Source organism: Sinocyclocheilus rhinocerous, unplaced genomic scaffold (genome assembly GCF_001515625.1).
Source record: "Sinocyclocheilus rhinocerous isolate Xijiao unplaced genomic scaffold, SAMN03320098_v1.1 scaffold1908, whole genome shotgun sequence".
NCBI classification, from domain to species: domain Eukaryota; kingdom Metazoa; phylum Chordata; class Actinopteri; order Cypriniformes; family Cyprinidae; genus Sinocyclocheilus; species Sinocyclocheilus rhinocerous.
In genome coordinates, this window is record NW_015630984.1 from 134,542 (window position 1) to 151,870 (window position 17,329).

The window sequence follows — 17,329 nt, forward strand, 5'->3', positions numbered from 1 at the left end:
CTGAAAAGCTCATTTAATTGAATCAGATAATCATGTTGGAGTAGTTGGATTTTTTTTTTTTTTTGCATAAATGTATCTTCAGAAATCAGAAATCAGAAATTGCCTAAGAAATAGCCTAATATTTTATAAAACATGAATTTGCATTTCACTTGACTCAGTCAACGAAAACAGAGACTTAAAAGTAATTAACATGAAGTTACTATTTAATATTTTAATATTTATGGTTTTTATACATATACACGTAATAAAGAAAAATGAAGTATTCTTTATTCTTTAAGTATTTTGTATTTTTATGTCTTATATCTGTATATATATAATATATTATAAACCATTAAAAAAGTATTTTGTTACTTAAAATGCAACAATCAATAACTGAAATAAAATATAAAAAATGTTTACTTATTTTAACTTATAGTTTAACTTGATGTTCTACAATAATTAAAAAAACAGAAGTAAAAATTAATAAAAACTATATTCCTGAGCACTCTGGAGAAGGTTTTCGTCCAGGATATCCCTGTACTTGGCCGCATTCATCTTTCCCTCGATTGCAACCAGTCGTCCTGTCCCAACAGTGAAGCATGGTGGTGGCAGCATCATGCTGTGGGGGTGTTTTTCAGCTGCAGGGACAGGACGACTGGTTGCAATCGAGGGAAAGATGAATGCGGCCAAGTACAGGGATATCCTGGGCGAAAACCTTCTCCAGAGTGCTCAGGACCTCGGACTGGGCCGAAGGTTTACCTTCCAAGAAGACAATGACCCTAAGCACACAGCTAAAATAACGAAGGAGTGGCTTCACAACAACTCTGTGACTGTTCTTGAATGGCCCAGCCAGAGCCCTGACTTAAACCCAATTGAGCATCTCTGGAGAGACCTAAAAATGGCTGTCCACCAACGTTTACCATCCAACCTGATAGAACTGGAGAGGATCTGCAAGGAGGAATGGCAGAGGATCCCCAATTCCAGGTGTGAAAAACTTGTTGCATCAAAAAGACTCATGGCTGTATTAGATCAAGAGGGTGCTTCTACTAAATACTGAGCATTTTTCAGTTTTTCTTTTTTAATAAATCTGCAAAGATGTCAACAATTCTGTGTTTTTCTGTCAATATGGGGTGCTGTGTGTACATTAATGAGGAAAAAAAATTAACTTAAATGATTTTAGCAAATGGCTGCAATATAACAAAGAGTGAAAAATTTAAGGGGGTCTGAATACTTTCCGTACCCACTGTATATATATATATAAACATATGCGTTTATAAAAACTAATACAAATGACAAAAACACCTAAAAAATTACTAAAACATTAACTAAAATGCAAATGGAAAATAAAAAAAATAATAACTAAATCAAAACGTTAATAAAATCTAAAATATTATCTCTATAATCCTTCTAAAGCCCCTTGGACAAAATAAGAAATCCTTCACTGATTTGACCTGGCATATTTCAGCTGTTTAAATGCCATAATCAAAATGAAGCGCTGTAGTTTTCCATTGATTCTTCTGCTTGTATCAGTGTGGAATGAAAGCACAGGTAGGTCACAGAAAACAGCGGGTGATCAGTTCTGCCTGAATCATTCATCAGAGCAAATGTGGAGAGAAATAGAGATCATAATGAGCCTGAGTCATTTTCTCCAGCTCCCATTACTGAACTGCATTCAGATATTATTTCCTCTGAGTCAGAAAACAAAATGACAGACGGCATGTGTCATGTTTTACCCTGCCATTCCTCATATTAAGACTTAACTCACACTTTACAGGGAATCTAGCGTGAAATGCCTTTATTATTGATATTCATTAAGGACGAGCATTGCTTATACTTACAGTTGGTGACATGCACACACTAAATATTAAACTTTGGCTCGTCATCTTTGTTGCATCATTTGCACCACAGGCATGAAAGAAACATTAAATAATGTCTTGTTTTGGAGAGGTGTGCTGTTACTTCAATGATCAGACTTAGTATTTTCAGCAGGCAGATCATAAAACAAGCTGAGATTATCTAGGGATGAGAACATCATTCATAGTTGATAAAAATCTTGCACAATTAGTAATTTTAAATCGCAACAGCTCAAATTGTGAAAGGTCTCGCATCCACCTGCACAGCACGATTACAAGTGATGTTACTGCAAGTCTCCAAATGCATCTCTCTCTCTCTCTCTCTCTCTTTCTGCCCTCCCTCATTTTTATGGATGGATAGAACAGGAGTGTGTGTCAGGGATAATGGTTTGCGAAGAGTGAAATAGCAGAGAAAAAGGCTAATCAGCATGTGACCTCAGCTGACGGGTCGTTCATCTTCCCATCCGTCTGAATTATTTCCTCTGAAACTCTCTCAAAGGGAAGCAGGACAATTTGTTTGTCTCGCAGTTGCAGTTTTTCTATAATCTGTTTCCTTTCCGTTCCATCAAACTCTTTTTTTATATATATATATAAAAGATGCAGTTCTTACAAACCAGCAGGGCTGATGACACATGAAACAATGGACATCTGTGAAATATAACACCTAATACAGAATCAGTGACCTGAGCTCAGTCTGATACAATCATCTGAGGACATTTAAAAGGACAGTCACCATAAATTCTCATAGTATGAAAAAGAATACGGCAAAGAGTCATCCCTTTCAATATTTTGAATCTTAAATCAGGCTTTTTGATATTTCTCTGTTGATATCAACACAACAGCGGATGAAATCAGCAAACACACACGCACACGTTCAGAGAAACATGGACCATTTGTCAGGACACGACGGTAATGGGGTAGTGTGTGTGTGTGTGTGTGGGGGGGGGTTATTCACACCATTCACAGACAATTTGTAAAGGGATGCGTGGAAGCTGGGCCACAGACACCAGAACAGCTGGGGGTTCTGGAAGATGGATACATGTGAGCTGCAAGCGGTCCATTTCAATCTGAATGAAGACAAAAGAAAGACAGACGCGGCGAGTGTGTGTCCCGTCAAAGCCATTAGAGTGTGTGGGGGGGGGGTTATTCACACCATTCACAGACAATTTGTAAAGCGATGCGTGGAAGCTGGGCCACAGACACCAGAACAGCTGGGGGTTCTGGAAGATGGATACATGTGAGCTGCAAGCGGTCCATTTCAATCTGAATGAAGACAAAAGAAAGACAGACGCGGCGAGTGTGTGTCCCGTCAAAGCCATTAGATGACGATTTCAGGCGACCCAGAGCTCTCACACACACACATACGCACACACACATTCACAAGGTTAAACGGGAGTTCATAACCCCGGGCTAATTAGCATTTTTATGCAATTTCAAGTAAATGTTCTTTTAGTCAACAACTCTATAATTAATTTACCATTAGCCCTGACATGAGGAAACTGACACAGAGACACAAAGTAAACATGTTTAGGTTAAAAACTGATGGCGGCAAATTTGAAAAACTTGAAATTGTATCCTAATTACTCTTGTAGCATTTTGTATCAACATATGCATTTACATAAATAATGTAAATTAAGTAAATAATGAAAAAGTAAAAAAATAAATTATGTTTTTCTGTTAAGTTACAATTTTAACTGTTTAGGATTTTAGGATTAGGGGACAGAAAATATCATGTGCTTAGTATAAAACCACAGAAGTAAATGGGATGTTTGGGTTGGGAAAAAAACATTCTGTGAATAGTATGAATAAGCGTCCTATATAGTTTTTTCAAACATAAATATTTTTAAAAACTAAAATTTCAAGAAGTCATAAACCATTACTAGCTTTAAATAAAAATGATAGAAGTCTACGCCTAATGTCCTGATTTAGACAGCTCGGTAAACACTGATGGCTAAGAATGACAGCTTGACTGTTAACATGCTGCAGTGTACTTTGTGTATTACATTTTGATTGTCAGCATTACTCGTCTTCTGTGCATGTGTAAAGAATTCAATACAGAGTGTTTAGGCAAGGAAAATACATGCGTGTTACAGGCAAACAGGCATGAATACACACTCACATAAAGCTCGGCCTCGTCTCTGGAGGTCCCTGTTGGACAGTGATGTATTTAAGGCTCTGTGGGGTCAGATGGACTCTGTCCAGCACATCACCTGTAATCAATAGTGTTAGTAAAACAGCACAGCCTGACACACACACACACACACACATCACAATACACATGGACAACACAAGCTAACTCACACAGAATCACATGAACTATCATGTTCCACTAAAATTTTACACAGTATTTTTGGTCTTCATTTTCAACACATTTGATTATTTTTAACCTTAGAATTCTTTCTGTGAACTGTTTTCTTTTTCTACAATCTTTCTTTACAATAAATTACACTTGCTTTGATATTTTCTTATCTAATACAATGCCATTCAAACATTTTTGAATAATGCTATAATAATAAAATGAATACTTTAAGTAAATAAATAATAAACATTTATATTTTTTTAAATAATGCACATATAACACTTTATAATGTGTATATAAATATATAATATAAAATAATACATATATATGCATAAAAATGTCACTTATTACTCATCAAATCTGCATTTATTTGAATAAAAATATAGTAAAAACAGTAAAATATATTAAAATGGTATATAAAAAAACAGTGTAATATTATTACAATTTAAAAGAACTATTTTCTATATGAATATATTGTAAAATGTCATTTATTTCTCTAATTTATTCAAAGCTGAATTTTCAGCATCATTACTCCAGTCTTCAGTGTCACATGATCTTCAGAAATCAGTATAATATGCTGATTTGCTGCTCAAGACACATTTCTGATTATTCTGATTATGTTGAAAACAGTTGTGCTGCTTCTTATTTTGGTGGAAAGCATCATACATGTTTGTTCCGGATTCTTTGATGAATAAAAAGTTCAAAGAACAGCATTTATTTGAAATATAATTTTTGGGAAGATTATAAATGTATTTACTGCCACTTTTGATCAATTTAATGCATTCTTGCTTAATAATAATATTTTGTAAATATTTTACTGACCCCAAACTTCTGAACAGTATTGTTTTTGCCAGTTTGGCTTTAAATGCAGGTTTTCTATTGGGTGATAATTACAGTAGGTGGAGCATAACGACATCAATTTTTCTCATCCTTCAGGCTGGAGGGGTTGATTCCACCGGTGTGCCATTCCTGCCCTGTTTACCTGTTAATAACTCTATCAGTCCCTCGAGCCACACAAGACCAGCATGCCACGCCCTCACCCAGAGCAATGCCCGCTGGGTGCCGGTAGCAGATGTTTACCTGGCACAGGTGAGACCCTGAGATGAGACGAGAACAGCAAACAAGTGTTAAAGCATGTGTACAGCCCACACACAGAATACAGCTGTGCTGAGACGCCTGTCAGACCGAGCACTGAGCCGTATACAGCGCTCAACAGATTCACCACAAAAACCAGCCTGAACTCCTTCAGAAAAAAAGACACGTTTGTATGGAGGAAAAAAAAAAACATCATCATTCCCTACATTTCCCAGGCCGTACGTGAGCTCGCTGAGGCCTGAGACTGGCGGTAATGGGCTGTTTATGTGTTTATTTGTTTGTTTGTTTGTGTGAGTTGGGAGTGAGGGAGGAATGATGAACGAGAGCTCGTTTCCTTCGACGGCCTCCGTGTCACAGGATGGATGAGAGCGGCGAGAGCGTTGCATTACGCCGATGGAGGGGGCAGTTAACCTGTTAGCGTTCCACTGTAGCGCCTACGGTACACTGCGTGTTTTTGAGGGCTAACTTCGTGACATACAACAACTCAAAAAAAAAAAGCTAAACATATCTTTGGAAAGATTCTTGTTATTCAAATGATGCAAATCATTTTAAGATACAATCAACACAGCAGGTACAATCAGTGTCTTTGTCAGACAGCCAACAAGGCGATTTTCAATGATTCTGAGGTTTGTTCCTTGTAGGATTAAATCTCAGTGTGTCACCTTTCAAAAGAGACCAAAACCATGCATATACTCCAAATGGTTCAAGAACGGCATGCAATTTACTTTGGGTATGCCCTTTTTAGGCAAATTTTCAGGAATGCTAAGGGGTTAATTACTTGTGATGGACTGATTGCGCCACTTGAGTGCCGCCCCGTGGCAGCCATATTAGGCCGCCCGCTCCGGGGTTCACAGGTTAGATTCACACCACAGAAATGTTCAGAGTCTAATTGGTTTAACTCTGTGATCTCAGAAAACAAATAGCGCTATAGCTGAACTTGTGTGAGTATATTTTGTAAAATGAATGAAATGCAGACTGAAGTCAGAGTAATGGAGACAGCAGGGTTCTGGTCCAAAACCTACTGAGCTGACTATGTAGGCAGGATTTTGAGGCATTACATGCACACTGCTGGCATAAAAACTATTTAAAAAGGTAATCAGCAGAATTATGCGGAATTCTAAGAAACCTTTATGCCTACTTTGAATTAATTAAATACCTGGGAATATTTATAAAATAGTTTATTCTTATATATATTGTTGAAAAGTTTGGGGTCAGTAAGTTTAAAAAAAAATATATATATATATACTTTTATTCAGCAGCGTTTATTTGATCAAATGTGACACCGTTAAGAAGAAGAAATGTTTTTGTTTTTCTTTAGCAACAAATCAACATATATGATATCTGAAGGATCATGTGACACCTAAGACTGGAGTAATGATCCTGAAAATTCAGCTTTGCATCACCGGAATAAATTACATTTTAAAATATAGTCACATAGAAAAAAAAGATATTTTCAATTGTAATCATTTCTCACAATGTTACGATTTTTACTGTGTTTTTTGATCAACAAATAAATGCAGCCTTGGTGAGCAGAAGAGACTCGAAAAAATTACATGATTTTAGGTGCTTCTCCCAGGATTATTATAGTTAACTAAAACTAAAACCTTAAAAAATAAATTGTAATAAAATAAACATTAACTGAAATAAAATATATATAAAAAAAACTTTAACTTATTATAATTCAACTAGTTGCCAAGGAAACATTTCTCATTTTCATTTAGTTTAACTTGATGTAAAAATTACTAAAACTAAAAGTGAAATCGAAAATTATAAAAACTATATAGACATATAAAAAAGAAAAACAATAAAAATGACAAAAGCACACAAAACAAATACTGAAACAGAAAAGCAGAAAAAAGGCAAGCTATTAATCACAAACTATAATAGTATCTCACTGATATTAAAATAACACTGTTTTTTTTCCCCCTATAATCTGTAAGACGAAATAAAAATAGACACAAGTGAGATATTTTGTTAACATACTGACACAGTAGAGTTTAAAATACTATAAAAAGACTTGCCAATCAGAGCATAATGCTGAGGTCTCAGACGGGTATCTTTTTATCAGGAGAAAAGTCTGAGAAGTTTGAAACTCCGACAGAAGTCTAACACTGACGATCAAAAAGATAATGATTTGAAATATATTAATTAAGCTTTTATTTCTTATTATTATATTCTTATTAAAAATTGTTTGTCTTGCCTATAAAGAGAACATGTTGTCTGTAAATACGAGAAGCTACATGAAAAACGGGGAGAAAGACAGACAGTAGTCAAGAGTTCACTTACTCATTCTCATTGAAAAACACATGCATTTATTTACCTGTCAAAGCATTATCTCTCAGTTAGAGGTGGACACTCTTCTGTTCCCCTTTCAAAGAATCAATTACAAATGATTCACACAATAGTGGAATGTTTGTGTCCGGATAAATGATGAAAGTATTAGCATAACTACAGGCTCTAGAAGAGAGCGTGTCTGATGCCACGGGCCACACGGATGAGAGATGATGCCCAAGGGCCGACTAGGACAGACGGGCTGGTTCCCATATTGCACCGGGGTGCAGAAAAGCTGTTTTTTGTCGCTTCAGAGCAGCGCAGCTGTGTGACACACACACACACACACACACACACACAGAGAGAGGCACTATGGACCTGCTTTAGGGCATGCGCTGGGAAAACTGGTCTGTCACCATCTTCAAACTTCACATCATTAGCTAGTGACTATATAATCAATGCCTAATAAAACACAGAGTCGATTAATCTAACGTCTGATTTGAGATGTGCTAAGAATAGATCTGTTCATATTACAGGAACACTTTTTTAGTTCAGATGAGAGACAAGTTTGACCAGTAAAGCGTGAACAGTTTAAGGACTTATAATTTTCTATTTTCCCTTGACAGCAGCAGTGAAAAGCCAGGCATAACCTCAACACTATTTATATTTAAACACTTCAGGGCACATTTAGGAATTCTTTCTCAATCTGCATATTGTATGAACCACTGACTCTCATGTGCTGGATTTTACCTCCCTAGTGTGCTTAATAGCAGACAGATGAACCTGATTATTAGCCTGTGGGACACTTCAGGATGAGCAAAATAAAACAGAGCATGACTTGAGCTGTAAGTGCACTATATTAGTTGTTTTTCATTTTTCTTTTTATTTAAAAGTTATTTTAAGTTTTTCACAACCTATGCCTAGTGTATAACAAAATAAGAAAATATTATAGTATAGTATAGTATAGTATAGTATAGTATGTTATATTCCTCGTCATTTTAACAAGTTTTATGTAGGCTACTTTTATGTCGTGTATTAAAGAGATAAAAAGAGAGCTAGAAGGAGGGACCGAGAGGCAGAAGATCGTCATCCTGCTGTTGTTTCATCTGTGAAGAATTTCTCATTTCGTTTCCTAATTTATATTTTCAGCATGTTGCGTTTTACGACTGGCCTCTAAAAGGCATATTTCTGCGAAATCAGGTTTATGATCTAAAACGTGGCTGAACAGCAGTAAAAGTTAAATATTGAACTTTCATTTCTGCGTAATTTTTGAGGCAGTAACTTTAAATGGCCTGTGAACACAACACGTGCTGAACACAGACGCTCCTCGTGTCAAAAATACTATAGACTACATAAAATAATAAATATTATAATATACAATATGAATTAATATAATATATAAATTGTTGTTTTTTAATTTACTTTTTTTTTTTTTGCATATATCCTCTCAAAAGTTTTTTTTTTTTTTTAAGTAAGATTGCAAATTCCGTTGAATTTTAAGGTAATTGCAGTTTCATAATTCAGGAAATGAATTAATGAATGAATTGTTAAAATGTGCCATAATTCGCATTATTTGTCACATTAATATGCTCTGATATATATAAAACTCTGCTATAGGTCTGCATGCACATTTCTCTGAGAAGCACAGAATTACATACGCATTGTGTGCGTGTGCGTGCGCGCGTGTTTCCATTTACTTACTAATATGCCTTGGTTAATAGACAACATATATCTAACAGCTAACCGATTCACCTTTTAATTTTGGGCCTGAATGGCAAGATCAATGGATAACTGTTGTAATGATCTAATTAATTATGTCGAAATTAAAAGAGAGCGCTGAATCAATCTCTTGCGTGAAGCCTCCATCTGTCCCCTCACAACACAAGCTCAGGGCCCAAATCCCTTTACTTTACACTTTCCTATTGGAGTTTAGGGTTTCATTGCGTATTTTTGAGCCAGTCGTTTTAGTGCTTAGTTCGTTAAAAGGTTGTAATTTCACTTATAGGTTTAAAAAGGTATTTTGTTTAGCCAAAAATGTAGCGGTGTTGATGTGCCCATAACTCTCACTAAAATATTTTATAAAATAAATAAATTCATAAAATTAATAAACAATCGAATTATTATCGTAAATATCAAAGCAGAGAATAAAAAAATAATCTAATAAGAATTAATATTTTATAAATGAATATTTTGTTTATACCTATATGAAAAGTCCTACACGTTTGACTTCCATGTGACGTTCATGCACACATATTCAAAATAGAAAGAATCATATTAAACCACTTTAAAAAGCTCTAAAATGGAAGAACTCTTCGCCGTTCCATCAGATGCATAAGCAGATAGCTTAACAGAGTTTCTCTCCGCACGTGTCGGTCGCTCGGAGTCAGACTCACTTCTGATGCTCGCTAATGAAGCGCGCGCTGCTCTGATCGATCAGTGACGTTACCATGAGAACGGGAGGCTGAGAGAAAGAGGAAATATCTTCACCTCTGGCAAAATGAGCTTCCTCGATGCTCAGCAGAACGACGAGGGAGAACAGAGGAGAGCCGGAACGAACGGAGAGATCCATCTTCGGGATGTGTGTGGTTCCCGTCTGTGTTTGGAGAGACTCTGAACAGCGCCGCATAATGTTAATATTACTGTTATTATAAATATGTAAGAGTGACATTGAACTGCTAATTATATAATTTGTTTTTTATTTTTATTTAATTGATATATATTTTTTTATTATTATTTTTGTTACGTTTTAGTTTATTTATAGATCCATTAATGATTATGTGTGATTCCGTTTATTGCTGTTTGAATGTTTTTAATAAATTTGGCGTCCTCTTGTATCTGAAACCCTGACGGACTCAAATACATAACGCCGAGTCCTGCTATGATTTACAATGTCTGCTCAAATTCAGTGTGAAATTTCTCCAAGGGTGACAAAAACACTAACACTTAATTTTAGAAGTCTTCAAAAAAAAAGAGCAAAAAACGCAGAGAGCACAAGGGCAGGGGGAAAGGCTGGGAGGGGGTCTCACAGAGAGAGAGAAAAAACCCTAGCTTTGGGGAAGGTGTGCAACGGAGGGTGAAATTAGAGCCCGCAGTGCTACATATTGTACCAGAAGCTCCTCCAAAAACACCAGGAGAAAGAAAAATCATCCTCTAACCTAACTAGGAGGCGGACTAGCCGACTTGCCCCCTGCGTCCCTCAGAGATCCGTCCAAAACATTTCCACTTTACTGCCGCTTTCTCCAGTCTTTATAGTGCCAGCGAGTATTTCATTCTTTGTTTATAAAATATCACCATGAAGTAACTAAACATAAAATACATTCTTTAAAAAAAACTGTCATATTGTTAAATATTGTATGAGGTAATATTGTATGCATTAATATTTTAAACAAAATTATATTTTTCCATACATTTCAGTTAAACCCTTCCTAATCTTGAAATTACATTTTGTAGATAAATATTTTAATTATTTAACTTTTAATTATTTTTATTTAATTTAGAATGACTCCTCTATTAAATCTGCAATTTAGTATCCGTTTATTATATTGGCTCTTTCATAAAGCAATGTGGTTTATTGAAAATCCCTGATGGAAATCATACAAAAATAAAGCGATACCCTCTTGTGAATAACAAGCACAACATCATACTCTGAATAAAGGTAAAACACTTACAAAAATGTAAAAAATAAAAATAATTTGATGTTTAAAAATTAAAAAAGGGACAATGTATTAATAGACAAGTTGACTTTCCTTTGCATCTTCCTGTTTTTGAGTTAAAAAGGGTCCAGGTGTGTCTGAAATTTAAAATATATTCTTATATTTATATGATAAAATAGCTACATTTGCATTTTTTATTTACAAATAAGAAGTTAAGAAGTCTGTAACTTAAGTAGCCTACTGGTGTTTAGAACTAACTCTAAATCTAGACTAAGGAATATCAATGCAGTGCTGCCTTGCAATCAATTGAATGCAATACAATATAACATAACTATTTCAAAACTGTAATATTTTCCTTTGCCTCAAATTCTTTAACGATATATAAAAAAATAATAATATATATATATATACCCAAATCTTTTTTTGTTGCGTCTCCGGAGGATTTGGAGACGATATAGCGCCACCTACAGTCAGCCTCTGTCAGTCTGACCCTATCCAAAGCTCACCGCAGAGACGAGCGCAGCAAATCAGAACAAGATGGTGTTTAAATCAAACCATAATCACACCATCGACCTCTCCATTAATGACATTAGAGCTGTGCTTTTCCAGCAAGATGCGTATTTGGCATATTTTTTTCGGAGGCCACAGCTGTGCGCATTTATTCTGAGTGTTACTGTGAGATGCTGACTGAAGGTGAAGGTTAATTTAATACAAATGCTCGTTTTACGCATCTTATTACCTGTGCGCTCGTTTGTTATTCGTTACAGAATTTATACGATTCATTGCGAACATGGAAGACAATACGCAATTCTGATTTGACAGAATTCCTCATAAGTCGTAAACGATTATATCACAAAGAAAAGCAAATGATTAGCTTTCATCCTCGCTCAATTTCCACTAAACTCTCATTCATTCAGAGGCGCCGAGTTTCTCCCTCCCCTTTTGGAGTGACAGGCGGATGGAGCTTCATCTGAGCGAATCACAAAGTGCTGGAATCTACTGCCTTTGTCTGATACACTCATCCATAGTGGCGAAAGGGGGTCTGCGTAAAGAAGGGGGCTGGAGCTTTTACAAACCAACACGAGCGACCCAAGTCCTTCAGTCCCGGGCCGTGCGCGCGGGCGAACGCATCGGGTTGTTATTGAGGGAAAGCTGGGCACAGGAAACCCGCAGTCTCCAATGGTTCTGCTATCTGTCATCCATGCGCAGAACCCAAACCCGGCAGCCCCGCACCTGCTAACCGAGACCACCGGGATATAAGAGATACTAACACGCGGATGGATGGGACCAACGCTGGAAAATGAGTTCTGGGGAAAGCATGCGTGCTGAAAACATTTAAGCATTTATTGCTTTGAGAGCAATTTGTTCTGACCTAGAACATACGGTCATGTCTGACACCTGACAAATCCTGCGTCCATCTGCAACTTTCCGAAGTTCCCCTCTCCTCGGCTGGATTCACCTTACATCTTCGTTTCTTTCAGTTGTTCTGTGCGTAAGAAAGACGAGACGGCGACTTCAGTTGATTATCGGTCTTTTCTCTGTTATCCGATGGATATTCACTGTAAGGCAGACCCCTTCTCCGCCATGCACCGTGAGTTACACTGGAGTTTATCTGGAGAATGTTTTTCACATTTGAGCCAATTAAGATCCTCACTGGAACAGGAAATTATTAGGCTTCCGGATAAAAAGATAAAAATTGCACTGTTCTTATATTGCATTTAGGAAAAAACAAGATAATAAATAAAACCATAGAAAATGGAAACATAAAGAACTCGGTTAATAATCGAGATAAACGTGCCGGCGTGTGGTGAAGAAATTAAAACATGCGTTTGCTGCATTATTATTTACAACAAAAAAAAAAGTAAATGCAAGGAATTAAAAAAAGATCAAAATATTGAGAATATTGGGAACATTCCACTTCGATTCACTGTAGTAAATATTCATGATTATTCAAAGCAAAAACTGTACATTATATATATAATATATGTAACATAACAAAACAAATTGCTTAATGCTTCTGCATCAAGCTTTGGACTTTCAATTGAATTAAAATGGAATGTTTTAAGAAAAACAATCAATTGAGAATAACAATATGTAATGTGATCAAACAAAACTGTTTAATTATTTATATCTAGGGAATGAAAACAATAAATGCTCGTGTAATTTAATCGCTCACCTACGAGAAACAAACCCCAGCATTGTTTCAACAACCCGGACAGGAGTTTAATGTACATCACTAGAAAACATATAGAGGAAAATAAATGTTAAATTGTTTGACCCTATAGAGAATTTGTGAAATGCTTTAAAAATGCTACTGATCGTCAATTATTTTACGCAAAATATGATATTTTACGTCAATATTTTTACGCAAATATTATATTTACGCAATTGTATTACATCTACAATGGATTTAGAGACAGAATATATAGACTACTATATATATATATATATATATATATATATACAAATCCATTGATGTAAAGTGTGTTTCAACTGCTTTGTGTCGTTTTTCACATTTTTAATCTTTTTTAAACTTCAATAATTTACAATCAAATTTTAGAAGTAGAAATGTTCATGTAGTCTCTCATTTAATGAGCTCACAAAACACTGAATGAATAAGAATTAGCAACATGCAGGCAATAGTTTTATATAGAGCACACGACGAACCACCCAACATGCAAACATTTGCTCTTTTTAACAGCACAAAATTGAGAATCATGCAAGTTTGCGTTTTTCCCTGATTATTATCCAATTTGAAATCAACAAAACCAAAAGAGTCACCTCTAATGAGCTTGAACGATCTGTGATCATTATTATTATTACCTTTCCCAACACTGTTTTCCATCTCAGACTATAAAAAAAATGCTTTAAATGGCTTTTATTTTCATAGAAAAAAAGAGACAATTAATTTATTTTGGGCTGGGCCTATATATACATGCTTAAAAATAAATTATTTGACCAATGATTTGAATCCTTTATGTTTTCCATCTCAGACTATTAAAAAAATGCTTTAAATGGCTTTTATTTTCATAGAAAAAAAGAGACAATTAATTTATTTTGGGCTGGGCCTATATATACATGCTTAAAAATAAATTATTTGACCAATGATTTGAATGCTTTAAAAGGATTAATTATTAAAATAAAATTAATTTGCTAGTTCAGGCTATTTAAACAAGGTCAAAAGGCAGAAGTAGAAATGCTAATGTGCTTGTTCAGTCATTGCTCTTCCATTTTATTAAATGTAATAAATAATGGATTTATTAATACATTGATTTATTAGTCCAAAAAATGTTTCTAACATAAATTGATTTTAGCTTAGCTTATTGTTGTTTGGTCATATAGAATTCCGTTTCAAATATATATTTTCTTCATCTTGGATTAATAAGTGAGTTACTAAAGCAGATGGGCTGTTTAATGTCCTGCTGCGCAACATTTTAAATTAGTATTCTAATCATATGATAATTTCCTACTAGTGCTGCTATGGGCCCTGTTAAGTAGCTTAGATAAAACATTTTCATGGCTTTGTTAGCACGCATCTGTTGTTTATTGTCATTAGGTTTGGTCAGGTTATGAAAATCAGATTTACAGTTGTTTCTGCAGATATTATGAGACTGGCAGCATAAAGCCTGGAGTCATCGGAGGATCCAAACCTAAAGTGGCCACGCCGAAGGTGGTGGATAAAATAGCGGACTATAAACGCCAGAATCCCACCATGTTCGCCTGGGAGATCCGGGACAGGCTGCTGGCGGATGGCATCTGTGATAACGACACCGTCCCCAGCGTCTCCTCCATAAACAGGTGAGAAAACCCCCTTTTACAATAACTGTTGTGCCAGTTACTGAGTGACTTCTTGGCTCTGTCAGTAATTTTCGAGAGAAAACGTCTTTGGCGTCTCTATAGCTTCCGTAGAGACATTTTAAACAATGTGATGTGCAAATCTGCATTAAAAAAAAAGTTATTTGACAATAGGCTATTTGTGTTCTGCCAAGAATTTGATCTTACCTGAAAGTAGTTGAGCGGCGTACGGTTGCTATGGTTACCAGCTCAGGTGAAAAGGACTTCGCGATGGTCTGTTTGGCGCACCTTGACTAACTTCTAATCGCAGTTTTAAACCTTTAAATTGAAATAAACCGCAGACATTTGAAACGCACCTCTACTTGAATGCAAAACGAATCCATTTAACGCCTTTCGACCTATTAGAAAATAAAATAAAATAATAATAATAATAATAATAATAAGAACGCGCCTTTTGTTAATTGGGCGAATGTGACGCACGTCACTGACGGCCTGTATGTAATGTTATGTTGTGGGTGTTTGTTGCTGTTGTCTCCGGTATAGGGCACGGGGGAATGAACCAGCTGGGCGGGATGTTCGTGAACGGAAGGCCTTTACCTGACGTCGTGCGCCAGAGAATCGTGGAGCTCGCGCATCAAGGGGTCCGACCCTGTGACATCTCCAGACAGCTGAGGGTCAGTCACGGCTGCGTCAGCAAGATCCTGGGCAGGTGAGACCCTACAACATGAGATTTACTCAGTTCAGAAAGAACAACGCATCCATTGATGTAAAGTGTGTTTCAACTGCTTTGTGTAGTTTTTCACATTTTTAATCTTTTTTAAACTTCAGTAATTTACAATCAAATTTTAGAAGTAGAAATGTTCATGTAGTCTCTCATTTAATGAGCTCACAAAACACTGAATTAATAAGAATTAGCAACATGCAGGCAATAGTTTTATATTGAGCACACGACGAACCACCCAACATGCAAACATTTGCTCTTCTTAACAGCACACAATTGAGAATCATGCAAGTTTGCGTTTTTCCCTGATTATTATCCAATTTGAAATCAACAAAACCAAAAGAGTCACCTCTAATGAGCTTGAACGATCTGTGATCATTATTATTATTACCTTTCCCAAAACTGTTTTCCATCTCAGACTATAAAAAAAATGCTTTAAATGGCTTTTATTTTCATAGAAAAAAAGGGACAATTAATTTATTTTGGGCAGGGCCTATATATACATGCTTAAAAATAAATTATTTGACCAATGATTTGAATCCTTTAAAATGATTAATTATTAAAATAAAATTAATTTGCTAGTTCAGGCTATTTAAACAAGGTCAAAAGGCAGAAGTAGAAATGCTAATGTGCTTGTTCAGTCATTGCTCTTCCATTTTATTAAATGTAATAAATAATGGATTTATTAATACATTGATTTATTAGTCCAAAAAATGTTTCTAACATAAATTGATTTTAGCTTAGCTTATTGTTGTTTGGTCATATAGAATTCCGTTTCAAATATATATTTTCTTCATCTTGGATTAATAAGTGAGTTACTAAAGCAGATGGGCTGTTTAATGTCCTGCTGCGCAACATTTTAAATTAGTATTCTAATCATATGATAATTTCCTACTAGTGCTGCTATGGGCCCTGTTAAGTAGCTTAGATAAAACATTTTCATGGCTTTGTTAGCACGCATCTGTTGTTTATTGTCATTAGGTTTGGTCAGGTTATGAAAATCAGATTTACAGTTGTTTCTGCAGATATTATGAGACTGGCAGCATAAAGCCTGGAGTCATCGGAGGATCCAAACCTAAAGTGGCCACGCCGAAGGTGGTGGATAAAATAGCGGACTATAAACGCCAGAATCCCACCATGTTCGCCTGGGAGATCCGGGACAGGCTGCTGGCGGATGGCATCTGTGATAACGACACCGTCCCCAGCGTCTCCTCCATAAACAGGTGAGAAAACCCCCTTTTACAATAACTGTTGTGCCAGTTACTGAGTGACTTCTTGGCTCTGTCAGTAATTTTCGAGAGAAAACGTCTTTGGCGTCTCTATAGCTTCCGTAGAGACATTTTAAACAATGTGATGTGCAAATCTGCATTAAAAAAAAAGTTATTTGACAATAGGCTATTTGTGTTCTGCCAAGAATTTGATCTTACCTGAAAGTAGTTGAGCGGCGTACGGTTGCTATGGTTACCAGCTCAGGTGAAAAGGACTTCGCGATGGTCTGTTTGGCGCACCTTGACTAACTTCTAATCGCAGTTTTAAACCTTTAAATTGAAATAAACCGCAGACATTTGAAACGCACCTCTACTTGAATGCAAAACGAATCCATTTAACGCCTTTCGACCTATTAGAAAATAAAATAAAATAATAATAATAATAATAATAATAA

At 35.8% G+C, this 17,329-nt stretch overlaps 1 protein-coding gene across 3 annotated transcripts in view; it reads left to right on the forward strand.

Moving 5' to 3' along the window:
- The first annotated feature begins 12,154 nt into the window (after positions 1-12,154).
- Positions 12,155-17,329, forward strand: part of LOC107740847 (paired box protein Pax-2a-like) — a 37,862-nt gene continuing 32,687 nt past the window's right edge. For all 3 annotated transcript variants that reach the window (XM_016553372.1, XM_016553371.1, XM_016553374.1), the window contains exons 1-3: positions 12,155-12,741; positions 15,489-15,654; positions 16,692-16,889. In XM_016553372.1, the coding sequence (XP_016408858.1) occupies positions 12,699-12,741; positions 15,489-15,654; positions 16,692-16,889 (407 nt within the window). In that variant the 5' untranslated portion in view covers positions 12,155-12,698. The remainder of the gene's footprint in view (positions 12,742-15,488; positions 15,655-16,691; positions 16,890-17,329) is intronic.